Source organism: Thunnus maccoyii, chromosome 2 (assembly GCF_910596095.1).
Source record: "Thunnus maccoyii chromosome 2, fThuMac1.1, whole genome shotgun sequence".
NCBI lineage: Eukaryota > Metazoa > Chordata > Actinopteri > Scombriformes > Scombridae > Thunnus > Thunnus maccoyii.
Genome location: NC_056534.1, coordinates 1,564,490 through 1,576,803, shown reverse-complemented (window position 1 = coordinate 1,576,803; position 12,314 = coordinate 1,564,490). Strand labels below are relative to the sequence as shown.

The 12,314-nt window shown below is 36.9% G+C and overlaps 1 protein-coding gene across 1 annotated transcript in view; it reads left to right on the top strand.

Moving 5' to 3' along the window:
* Positions 1 to 4,192: 4,192 nt before the first annotated feature.
* The window catches only part of tpcn3 (two pore segment channel 3), a 28,313-nt gene continuing 20,191 nt past the window's right edge, over positions 4,193 to 12,314 (top strand). The window contains exons 1-5 of the mRNA XM_042397089.1: positions 4,193 to 4,717; positions 6,679 to 6,761; positions 8,934 to 9,048; positions 10,172 to 10,300; positions 12,077 to 12,193. Of these exons, the coding sequence (XP_042253023.1) occupies positions 4,622 to 4,717; positions 6,679 to 6,761; positions 8,934 to 9,048; positions 10,172 to 10,300; positions 12,077 to 12,193 (540 nt within the window). The 5' untranslated portion in view covers positions 4,193 to 4,621. The remainder of the gene's footprint in view (positions 4,718 to 6,678; positions 6,762 to 8,933; positions 9,049 to 10,171; positions 10,301 to 12,076; positions 12,194 to 12,314) is intronic.

Sequence of the window (12,314 nt, the reverse complement as noted above, 5' to 3'; positions counted from 1 at the left end):
ACATTAAATCACAGATGGAAGTCACAGTGTTGTTGGGAAATCTGTATCCAGGCAGCGACGTCTAGTCGACCAACGAGGAAGTTACAGTTAATAATCATATCTGGTGAACAAACAGGTTGGTTTACATGTTTGTTTCTACAGTAAAAAAGCTACATGTTTATTGAACCATAATAACAAAACAGCATCAGATGTCACATCAATGTGAACATTTTAAATTAAAAAGACTTTGGGGGGAAAATGAAGCTGATTCTCTGCAAGTGTAAAGTATAAAACTCCAGCAGTCGGACTGGTTTTGTGTCCCGGCAGCTGAGATAAATGAGATAACGAGGTATGAGAGGAATAATGGAGAAACCACAGCTGAGTCAGAGCGTCCTGATGTCGTTACTCAATGACCTGCAGGCTGCTGGCAGGACATGTGTGAACAAGTACTAAACTTATTAAATAACATTTTATTAAGAGGTGAACAAACTCTTATAAATCAGCAGCACATCAGTCCAACTTTAAGACATTAAACATTTGATCCTGCTGTCCGCTGCTGCAGGTTTTGAGTCTTTCTGAGTTAAAGATCCAATCAGATCACCAACAGCTGATGGTCTGTAGGACTCATCACTACTGAGACCTTCAGGTGTTCAGATGAGTTTATAGAACATTAAAGAACATTTAGAACATAAATGAAGCTGGTCTCATGGTTTACTGATGGATTCATCTGTGAAAACGTTGATTTAATATTTTAAACTCTGGTTTATTCATATTTATACTAGAATATTAAAGCTGGAGGCTGTTAACTGCTGCCACCTGCAGGTGAGATGGAATATTACATTATTGATATATGTCAGTTATTAAGTAGTGTTTGGGTCTAGAGGCATGAGAGCGCAACATAAAGACAAAGAAGCGATTAATGCAAAAAAAAGAAGCAATTTATTGCTACAACATATAAACAGTAAGACAGAAAATGTGACAGGACTGTATTCCTGAACACCTCCTAACTAATCCCTAATCAGAGTAAACAAACAGACATGAACTCCCTGTGATAACAAACACAGTGTATGATGGTGTTTTATTAATGACCACATGATGGCGCCACTGGTGCCACGATTCAGTTTATTCATTTTATTAAAGACAACAGAACTGTAGAAACATTATGTTATAATATTAGTTTATTGCTCCTTTTGGTAGAATTGTATGAAATGTTAAACACTGTATGAACAACTAATTCAGTTTAATATTAAAGATTTATGGTCCGTTAACTCAGTGTCGCTTCATTTCTACACTTCCTGGAACATATTTTCATTAATTGTTTTTTCTACGATCATCATTTCATTTTAATAACAGTAAACTCAATAAAACTCAGCACAATTTAAGAAATCAATCAAGTTTATGGATCCTGATCGTCTTTCTCATCTTTATAATATCTTGTTTTCTGATGTTGATGCACTAAAAGGCTCCTGATCGAGACGCTTCTTCATCATCTTCTGTAGTTTCTGTCTTTATCAGTTTGTATCTTTTGCATCAGTGTAAACTAATAAAACTTTTTTTTTTTTAAATAATTCAAAGTTTTAGGGAAAAAAAGTGAAATCCTGAAGAGACGATCAATAAAGTAACAAACATGTCAGATTATTTTATTTAAGTTATAAATATTTACACATTTTATCATCTGCAGGTCATAGATGTATTGATCAGAGTGATCAGCGGGTGTAAATGTATCGATCAGAGTGATCAGCAGGTCATAGATGTATTGATCAGAGTGATCAGCAGGTGTAGATGTATTGATCAGAGTGATCAGCAGGTGTAGATGTATTGATCAGAGTGATCAGCAGGTGTGGATGTATTGATCAGAGTGATCAGCAGGTGTAGATGTATTGATCAGAGTGATCAGCAGGTGTGGATGTATTGATCAGAGTGATCAGCAGGTGTGGATGTATTGATTAGAGTGATCAGCAGGTCATAGATGTATTGATCAGAGTGATCAGCAGGTGTAGATGTATTGATCAGAGTGATCAGCAGGTGTAGATGTATTGATCAGAGTGATCAGCAGGTGGCAGCAGCTCCACAGAAATACTGACAAACATTCAGGAAACGAGAGAAACTGAAGATGATCAGCTGAGAACGACGTCTGGAATCTTTCTGTCATTAAACTTTTAATAAACATTAAAATACTGTTTATCTATATATATAATAGGTTTTGAAGCCTGATGAAGGAAACATTTTTGAATTTAATCAGAGAAATGAGATGAAAAAGTCACAAACATATTCGATGTTTCTAATAAACTTTTTATTCATATTTCAGTTGAACTTCATGGAATAAATCTCTTATTAAGGTTTAGAACAGAAATAAATGTTGTAAAGAAAAACAAAAATGATCATTTATGTTGTTCAAACTGTATTTATTAAAGGGAAATTCAACTTTAAAATGAAAATATGATGATTATATGAGCAGCAGTCTGATCCTCCGTCAGTCAGCAGGTAAACAACTGAACAGGTTTCATTCACAGTTCTCAGTAGTTCTGACTGTAATGTGTTTACATCAGTGTGTTGACCTCTGACCCCTGGTCACATGTTGCACTGTCTAACGGTTCAGTTACCGATTATGTCTTGATTCATTGATTGATCATCGTTTTGTCCATAAAATGTCAGAAAATAGTGAAAAATATCGATTTAAATTCTCCAAAGTCCAAACTTACATCCACAGATGTTTATTGTTATTATTATTATTATTGTTGTTGTCAGTTTATCTTCATGAATCAATAAATCGTCACATCTGAGGAGCTGAAACCTTTTTATACATCATCAAAACAGTTACTGATAAATCTGTCAATCGATCAATCAACTAACTGATTGATCTACTGACTTTCAGCTCTGAAGAAAGAAGTTATTGAGTTTTATTTAAATAACTTTTAGAGGTTTGATGAGTTAAAACACAGAAATCCAAACAAAATAAAGCAGAAATTAGAAGAAAGCTTGAAAAAAAAATCACTATTTTGTGTCCAGGATGTATCCTGTCCAATCATCTCCTGACCCCTGACCTCTGACCTCTGACCCCTGACCCGGAGTAAACCTGCAGGTCAGGAACTGTGTGAGGTTATAAGAAAGGATTTTCTGTTTGATCCTTTCTTGTAGTTTGATGGTGTAACTGATAAATAACTGATATTGATATTGATATTAACGTTCTGTGTGTCTGACGTGTTTCTGGAGACTTTCAGTGAAGCTTTTAGTTTTTATTCTCTGAGCTGCTGGAAGATTAAAACCTCTTCAGTCTGAACTTTCATTAAGAATGATTCATCGACATTATTTACTTGTTACTTGTTTTATTTTATTCATGTTGTAAATATTTATTTTATTGTATTTTTTATTGTTTTTTCCTCTTATTGATTTTATTTGTCTTTGTTTTTTATCTATTTTATCTCGTTTTTATTTCACTCTATTTTACTGTCAGCATTTGTTCTGTCTTATTATCGGCTTGTCAGCACTTAGTTAAATTTGATTGATTGATTGATTGATTGATTGATTGAAACGTAGCTGGAAAGTTAATAATCAGTTATCAATCAACACTTCATTCTTCAGATCATGTTTCATGGTTTGTTTTTGTTTTTTTTTAGTGTTTGAAGAAACCTCTAAAATCTGTCCTCCCTGATGACGTCATCGGTTCAGGTTTGGATGCTCTGAGCGGGCCTCCGTGTGACGTCACACGGTTTTTATGGTGAATATTTCCTTTAATATCTTTTCTTACAGATGAACGTGAATCATTAAAATAACTTCTGTTTGTTTCTATTCTCGGTGTGTTTTTTTTTTTGTCTTTGAATGTTTCTTCTCTGTTATTTCCGTTATTTCCGTTATCCTGCTGCTGGGTCACATGACGCCTCGTGCTGCCTTCACGGTCTCTGATTAAAGTCCGAAATACTGAAACTAAACACAACCTGTTTTTATATGATAAAGAGGAACCAGAAAGGAGAAACAAATGGAGATAAAAACGGAAAAAAACAACAACTCATCATCTGGAACAAAAGCAGATGATGAGACTTCAGATCTACAGCAGCTGCTTGCTCATTTAATTCACAATTTATTTGTTATATTTCTTTTTTTTTCTCGAGGTAAACCTGATCTAAGTTTGAACTAGAAGTCCTGCTTCTCTTTTATCTCTTCAAGGATCTAAAAAATATTCAAAACACCTGTTAAAGTTGACTTTTCTCTGTTTCAGAGGATCACAGCAGCAGCAGGTTGGGCTCGTCCTGTTTCCACGTCACTGGGTCTTTTTTTCCCCTCTGGTGTCCATATGTCCGAGGGGCCCGTGAAGGCAGCAGCAGTCCACAGCTTTATTACAGCAGGACAAACAGCAGCTGGGACCAGTTCAGAGTCTCACTGGGAGCAGCAGCGATGCAGATCAAACTGTCCCCGTCACTGGGCAGCATGTAGACCCTCCACAGATGGACGCTGCGTGGTGACGTTTCCTCACAAACAACAACAACAACAACAAAACAACAACAACTTTCATCCTGCAGAGACTCTCAGACTCTCAGCCGAGAAAACTAACAGGCTGAAACTCTCCGAGCAGCGGCTCTAAGTTGTTTTTTTTTTTTTTTTTTTTGTGAGAGTTTTGTGAGGAGTTGAGGTGGAGGTTTGAGAAATGTCGGAGCCAGAGAAGAGCGAGGACATTCCTGATGAGTCTGCAGGAAAAGGAAAAGGAATTCCTAACGGAGGGAATTCTGCAAAAACCAAAGAGGTGAGAGAGTCAGACTGATGCTTCACAGCAGCTTCCTGCTTTTCCTCTGACATGTTTGTCAAGTTTTTTTCTGTCTGTTTTGTTCAGTTAGCAGATGGTTTATTTCACATGACAGCAGTAAACTGATGGACTTTTGTCCCTTCTGCCTCATAAAGCAGTTAAACAGTAGATGAGACCTCAACACTTTACTCTCATTATCATGTTGCTTTAATCAGACACTTTTCTTCTGTTTCATCTCTTTATGGACTGAAAAACAGACTAAATATTGTATAAATCATCTTTTCCTGCAGTCTGACAGACAGATGAACCTTTACAGCTTCATTTACAGAGAAACTGTGCGATTTATGTTTAAAATGAGACATAAAAACATCAACATTATTATTATTATTATTGTCTGAGGACCTGAGGGGTCTGATGGAGGTTCAGTCAGAGAGCAGCTGAACCAGTAGCCAGTTTACTGTTGAACTGGAAACCAGTGAAGTGATTTAAATGGAGAGTTGGAGTCATGTGATGAATGTTGTGATAACTAGCTGTTAGTTATCATCATCAGTTCATCTGTTGATTATTTTTTTGATTAATTGATTAGTTGTTTGGTCCATAAAATGTTTCCCAAAGACGACGTCATCAAATATCTCGTTTAAATATTCAGTTTATTGTCAAAGAAACCAGAAAATATTCACATTTAAGAAGCTGGAATCAGAGTTTTAACATCTTTTTCTTTAAAAAAATTACTCAAAATGATTAATCGATTGTCAAACATTTTCTGTTGATTGTTCAATTAATTGTTGCAGCTCTACGTTAATGACAAGTAAAGTCCAAAATTATTTAAAAAAAAAAATAAAAAATAAAAAAAAAATCTCATTTTTTACAGTTGAAAACCCAAATTCAAGTTACGTCCATTTTTATTCATAAAGTCTAAAATCATAAATCATAAATTTGTCTCAGGAGATTTAAAATCTGCACAACGACGACGTCTGCAAACCATCAAACAGAAAATCTGAATATTTAGGCTTAAAAAAACCAAAATGATCCTTCGATTTTCAATCATCAACTAATTGATTAAATGTTTCAGCTATAAAATTCTATTTTTATGAAGCTTCTATGTTTTTTTTAAAACTGTCTAATAAATATTAACAATAACTTTTATACAACAAACCAACAATTTTTACAAAAAACAAACATAAACCAATAAAAACACAATAAGAAACATCAAAAATTATACACATACATTTACAGAAATATACATACAGTAAATATATACATATGTAGATATTACATTTTAAAGATAATAAGTTCATCAGGAGGCCGTTAAAGGTTTTAAAGGTAACGAACAGATTCTATCAGGATTCCTGAGAAACCAGGTTGGATGAAACTCAGCATGTTAACGCTGTTTATCAGTGACGTTCAGTTCATGCTGCTGCTGTTGTTGTTGTTGTTGTTGTTGTTGTTGTTTTTGTTCTGGTCATAAAGGAAACAGAATATTAAAAACAACTTTAAGACACATTTCCTCAAAATTTCAGCAGGACAGATTTTGGTGTCTCTGAATAGAGTTTTAAATAAAGTTTGAACAAAGTTTGGACAAAACGACGCAGCGATTAAAGACTATTTCACTGATTGTTGAGCTTCTCAGTAGTTGTCGGATGTGACTGAGCAGCAGCAGCAGCAGCCTCTGAAAACACTGGATCCTACATTTCCCACAATGCAGCTGGATTGTGTCTTTCATTAGAGCCTCCATGCAGGTGAACACCTCCAGTTTGTAACGCAGACTTCCTGTTAGAAAATCCATGGGGCTTGACATCACTATGACGTCATCAGGCTGAGCAGGAGGATCCAGGAAGAGCTCCGATTAAAAAAAACAGCTTCACGATTGGCTCCGAACTAGTTGTGATGTCATAAATCGTCCAGGTGATTTAAGGTTTAACTCAGATAAACTTTGACTGACTGTGTGTTTGTGTTTTCAGGATTTTGACCTGGCTTCCATCTACGTGTCAGACGCTCAGTACAACAGGAACATCTACTTCGACACGTCGCCTCAGGCTGTGAAGTGAGACACCTGCACATTTATGTTTATTTCTAATCCTAAATTTAACGTATTTTACCAAAGAATTCACCCAATTTATTACTATAATTACAAATGATCACATATTTTCATCTGTGAACGTCGTCCGCCGCTGAGATTTCAGGTCAACTCTGTCAAAATCATGTTTATCTTCTGCTCAAATGCAACAGAAAATATGTTTTGCAGAAACTGTAATATTGTCTGATCATGTTTCGGTTAACATAATGAGGAAGTGTTGTTAATTAACATATTTGACAATTTGCAGAGATGTTGTGAAATGTTTAGTGACAACATATCTCAGCTGGTATTGACTAAAGACTTTTAAATGCTCATATTTGACACTGGCAGCACTTAAAGCCCCTGGAAAGGCAAATCCATGATTGGCTATTAATCATGTAATTTGGGATCTAATGTGCATATAGTAAACACCTAAAAACTATGAGAGCAGCCTTTGACATGGTCTCTGTAATTCTTTAGAAAGTCTCTCTCCCTTCCCTTGTTACCAGGGCTAAACTAGGGAATTTATTACATAATAAATACCTGTCCAATCATATTTAAGAGAAAGATGATTGGCGTGGCTATCTGGCCGAGCTGACTTCACAACACTTACTCGCATCTCCCGCATGAGGAAACAATGCAGTACACTTTTCTTTACTTTTAGCTAGAATCAGAATTCAAATTAGCCTGATATGGTTTGAAAGTTAGTGTGTTAAGCTAACTAGCAGACTTAGGTACATCATCCAAATCTGTATTAATCACAGAGTGGATAAGTAGCTCACAAGTGTAGCATAGCAATGCTAATGCTAACCGTTTCATGTAAGTGAATGAAAGATGCTAAAACACTTAGCTTCGTAGTCTGGAAGGTATAGTTCAATAAAAACAGATATGTGTGGTCTACTCTAGTCTGCTAGTTAGCCGATCAGTCAAGATAACCAGTAGACCACCGGGGTAATTGATAATAAGCTCAAAAGTTTTGAATAGAAAAGCTAATGCTAACTGTTTCATGAAAGTGAATGGAAGATGCTAAAACGATTAGCGCCATACTCCAGGAGGTATAGTTAAATAAAAACACAGTTTCAGGTGGTCTAACCTAGTTTGTTAGTTAGTTAGTTCTAACCAAGTAGGGTCCATTAGATAGATTTGGTATTTTATTCCATATCAGCAAAACGTTTTAGTGAATGAATACAAAATAAAGTGGTACGTGATCTGGACACGCCCACACAGTCCTGAGAAATGGTTTGAGCAGCCAAACGAGCTGTTTTTGAGCTCAGTTTTCTAATAGTTATGAATATTAATTTTCATTCAGATTTTTGTGGATGCTTAATGAGACACTCAACTCTGATATCATATATGCATTTTTATGATTTCAAGCCACGTTTCCAGAGTCTTTAATTAAAGCAGCTTTAATGAATATTTTTATTTTAACTCCACAGTCTGATCTATACAGTGAGTAACGTGTTGGTTGTGGCTCGTAGTGATGAACCTACAGAGAATTATCAGAGACTCTGCAGCTCCTCTCGGCTTTACGGAGCTTTATAGTGAGTTTCAGCTCATTGTTTATCTGTCCGGCTGCAACTTTACTGTTCTGGTTCACTCTCAGCGTCTCATAGCGTCGTTTTCAGAGAAAAAGCTGTAAAAAGCTGCTGTACACTACCTGCTCAGCACCAAACAGACACAGTTAGCTGTAGACTAGCTGGTGAACATAGTGGAGCATTTAGCAGCTAAAGAGCCAGATATTTCCCTCAGGAGTTGGTAGAGAGTAAAAACAGAGCTAAAAGAGAGTGAATATTGGACTTACATTCACCACATGAATGATAATGTTGCTCCGTAACTGCTGGATGTGGAAATAACAAGATTATAGGTAGTGTATGAACGTAATTTGCACTGATTCAGTTTCAGCCAAACTTTGGGTTTGATAATGTCTCTTAAAGTCTGTTGATTCTCTATATTTTTCTTCATGTTTGGAGCCAAAACCAACAATGAGCTGATCTACTGACAAGTATCGTGTGTGTATCCGAAGCTTGATATATCTGATTCCTCTGAGCCGTAGACTAACATATTGATAGTTTGCATGTGAGATAAGTTGACAAGAAGAATAATATAAAATAAACAGACTTGATGCTTTAATGATGTTGTTGCCTGTGTGTGTGTGTTCAGACTGTATCTACTCTACAACCACTGGGTTCCTCAGGTTCTCGTCTACTTCTTCATCCTGGTGGATTTGTCTTTGGCCATCTTTGAGGAGCCGGCCGTCTTCCTAGCGCCTGTATGGGTAAGATGGCCGCCGCAATCTGCCACAACAACACAGCTCTGGTTTCATACTTCCTCTTTAGTCGTTTGCGCTTCATTTACAGTAAAACAAACTACATTCATTCTCCAGCTAGAAGAAGCTTTGTCAGCAGTGATCTAATGTTCTAATGTTCTAATGATCATCGGTTCTCAGAAACTAAGTGGAAATCATTCAAACTGGTGACGTGTTTCCATCCCAGTAACATTGAGGATATCATTTAAAGATACATTTTTAATGGAATACAGAATGAAAAAAACACTGAACTAGCGGCTGCTAACACTGTAGCGCTGCAAATGTTCGTTTAAGACGTTTTGTCCCTCTTTCAAACAGTCAGTGGTGTTGGTTTTGTACTGTTAGCAGTTTAACTTGTGTGTCTTTACAACGTTTAACATGTCGAACCTTCATGCTGTTAAGGTTTTGTTCCACTCAGAAAGTAGAAGTTAGTTAGCGTAGCATGCTAACGTTAGCGCTGATGCCCACTAGACGTTACTTTTGTGCTGCGTCTCAAATCACATACTTCTGTACTTACGGAAGGGGAGGGACCACTTTTCAAACTGGAAATGGCGGCCGAGTATGTTGTAACTACGGTGAACATCACCGCATTATATAAATGTAAGTTATACATGTGTTTTTTAGCACTAAGCACCACTATACTGTTGTTGGATATAAGCCATCAGTATGTTTTTTGGGTTAATTTAGCAGTCTGTAATGATTTGATTTGGTAGCACGAACGATAATGCAAATGCTAACACTAGCTAATGCTAATTTCCAGTAAGTGCACAACAGCCGTGTTTGATTTGAGACAACACTACCCTGTCAAAATTTGCGCACTACACCAGTAAGAACATAGTGCACACAGTGTACTACAGTAGCTTTGGTTTCTCTGTTGGAATCAAAGTGATGTTACGTAGAACTATTTTTACTTCCCGCCAACAAAGTTCACACCTGCTAGAGGCAGTGAAATAAATAAAAACTTCAATTTTATTAAAACACAAGAACAGAAAGCAAGTAGACAGACAGGAGTGAAACCAGTTAAACCAGCACCAGACGTGTCCAACCAGTGTCTCTGTTAAAGTCATGATCCAGTCTCTGTGTTTGTTTCCAGGCCACCATGTTGGTGGAGCTGCTCTGTCTGCTCGTCTTCACCCTCCGACTCGTTCACTACGCCCAGGTGATTCCTCGGGACAAGTTCTGGAAAGACGCCAAAAACATCTGTATCATCGTCATCCTCCTGGTGGGTGGGGCTTAATTACATCATCAGTGTAGTGGGAGGGGCTTGGTTACGTCATCATTATGGTAGGTGGGGCTTAGCTACGTAATTGCTCTGCTTGAATAGTTCAACTTTAAGTGTATATTTACTTTCTCTAGACTCAAGTCTGTCAGAACCATTAGACCCAAAACACATCTGAGTCTCCTGAGTCCCTCAAAGTCTGTTGAGGTTCTCAGAGAGTTCAGGTTCAGTTCTCTGTGCGTTTAGATTTTGGGAAAACCTGTTAATTAATCTTCTGTTTATGTTCTTGATTAATCGTTTGTCTATAAAACATCAGAGAAACATGATCATCACAACTTCCTGCCGTCCTTATATGACGATAAGACGAGACAAACTTAAGAAGCTAAAAACATCAAATATTTGAAATACTTTAATGATTAATCAATTATCAAACACCATGAAACAAGAATCCCTTAAAATACCATTAATTACTCCTTAATTTACCTCTGAAAGCATAGCAGGTGTTTAGTGTGGTAGCAGAGATCCCTTAACTTGTCCATTAAAACGCCTTCATTTGAAAAAGCCTTAATTAGCTAATTAAGTACAATTTAAGGGGTAAATAATCACTTTTTTGTCATTTTTTATGGGTTATTAAAGGTTCTTAAAGAGCAAAAACCATATCTCCTAATATCCCATCTAATAAAAATACATCAGTTTATTTTAATCCATTAATTACCACCTTAAAATACCTTATTTTATCATTACTAATGAGTAAATTAATGGAATTTTAAGGTAAAAAATTGAAAAAAGACAAACACTGATTAGTTTCCGAATGTAACACACAGTTTAACAGAATTTACAGAAAATCTGCAAAAGAAAATGCAAATGACTGCATGTTTCCATCCGCTGTTGTTTCCACATGTATTATTTGTGCTGAGGGATGAGACTAAATCCTGGTGACGGTTGGTGACTCGTGCACGTTGGACCCGTTGAGCGGTTCCTGGTTTTCAGCCGTGTGCTGAGCAGAGTTCCTGTCTGAGAGCTGCGGAGTCAGAATGTGCTGAGAAGACTTTCTGCCGCTGTTGTGAAACAACCTTTAACCGGAGATTTTCGCCTCATCAGCGCCTTTAAAAGCAGAAAGACTTCCTGGTGACTCAGTCGACCCCGAGGCTCCCGATCACTTCAGGATACGTGAAATAATCTGAAATCTGACACTCACTGGACCAGTGTTTACTGTAGTCTGACAACATGCACTGACCCTCATCATCATCATCATCAGTGTTCTCAGGAATATTTAATCCATTTATTGTCTCTTTGTCTCAATATCGGTCATTGATTTATGAGTAATTCATGTTATTTGGTGTTAAAGGGTTCATATTCTGCTTTTTATGGTTTTCTGTTATTTATATCTTGTTCGGCTGTTAAACACGTTCAAAGTTCAAAACTTGAGGTATGTAGAAACGCTGCCTGCAAGTCAAAAGTCAGGGCTTCAACCTGCTCTCAACGCTTCGTCAGTATGAGATAAATTAGCAGTTTTTAACCGTAAATCATGTAAAGATACTCCAGTAGAGCCCCAGAATATAAACATAGACCTGGAAATGTGCAGAATATGTGTCGTTTAAAGCGAGTTATACAGAAGTTACCTTCACGTTTACAGAGTTGATCATCAGTTATAACAGGAAGATGTAGTTTGACGTATCTCTGGATGCTTTTTATCGTCACTGACTCTCTGTTGGACGCATGTAAACAGCTGCTCTCTCTCTCTCTCTCTCTCTCTCTCTCTCTGTGTGTGTGGATCAGCTCACTCTGGTGGATATGATCATCTACGGAGCTCTGATAGCTGCAAACTGCTACACCGTCCGCTGGTCCAGAGTCCTGCGGCCGCTCCTATTGGTCAACGTCACAGAGGGACGACAGGTAACAAACAGACTGATGAATATAAATATAAATGTGTGTAATGATCCAGATTCATAAACAGGTTTCATGCAGATTATTGATAAGTGAGGATTTACTGACATGATCTGGACATTAATAATTA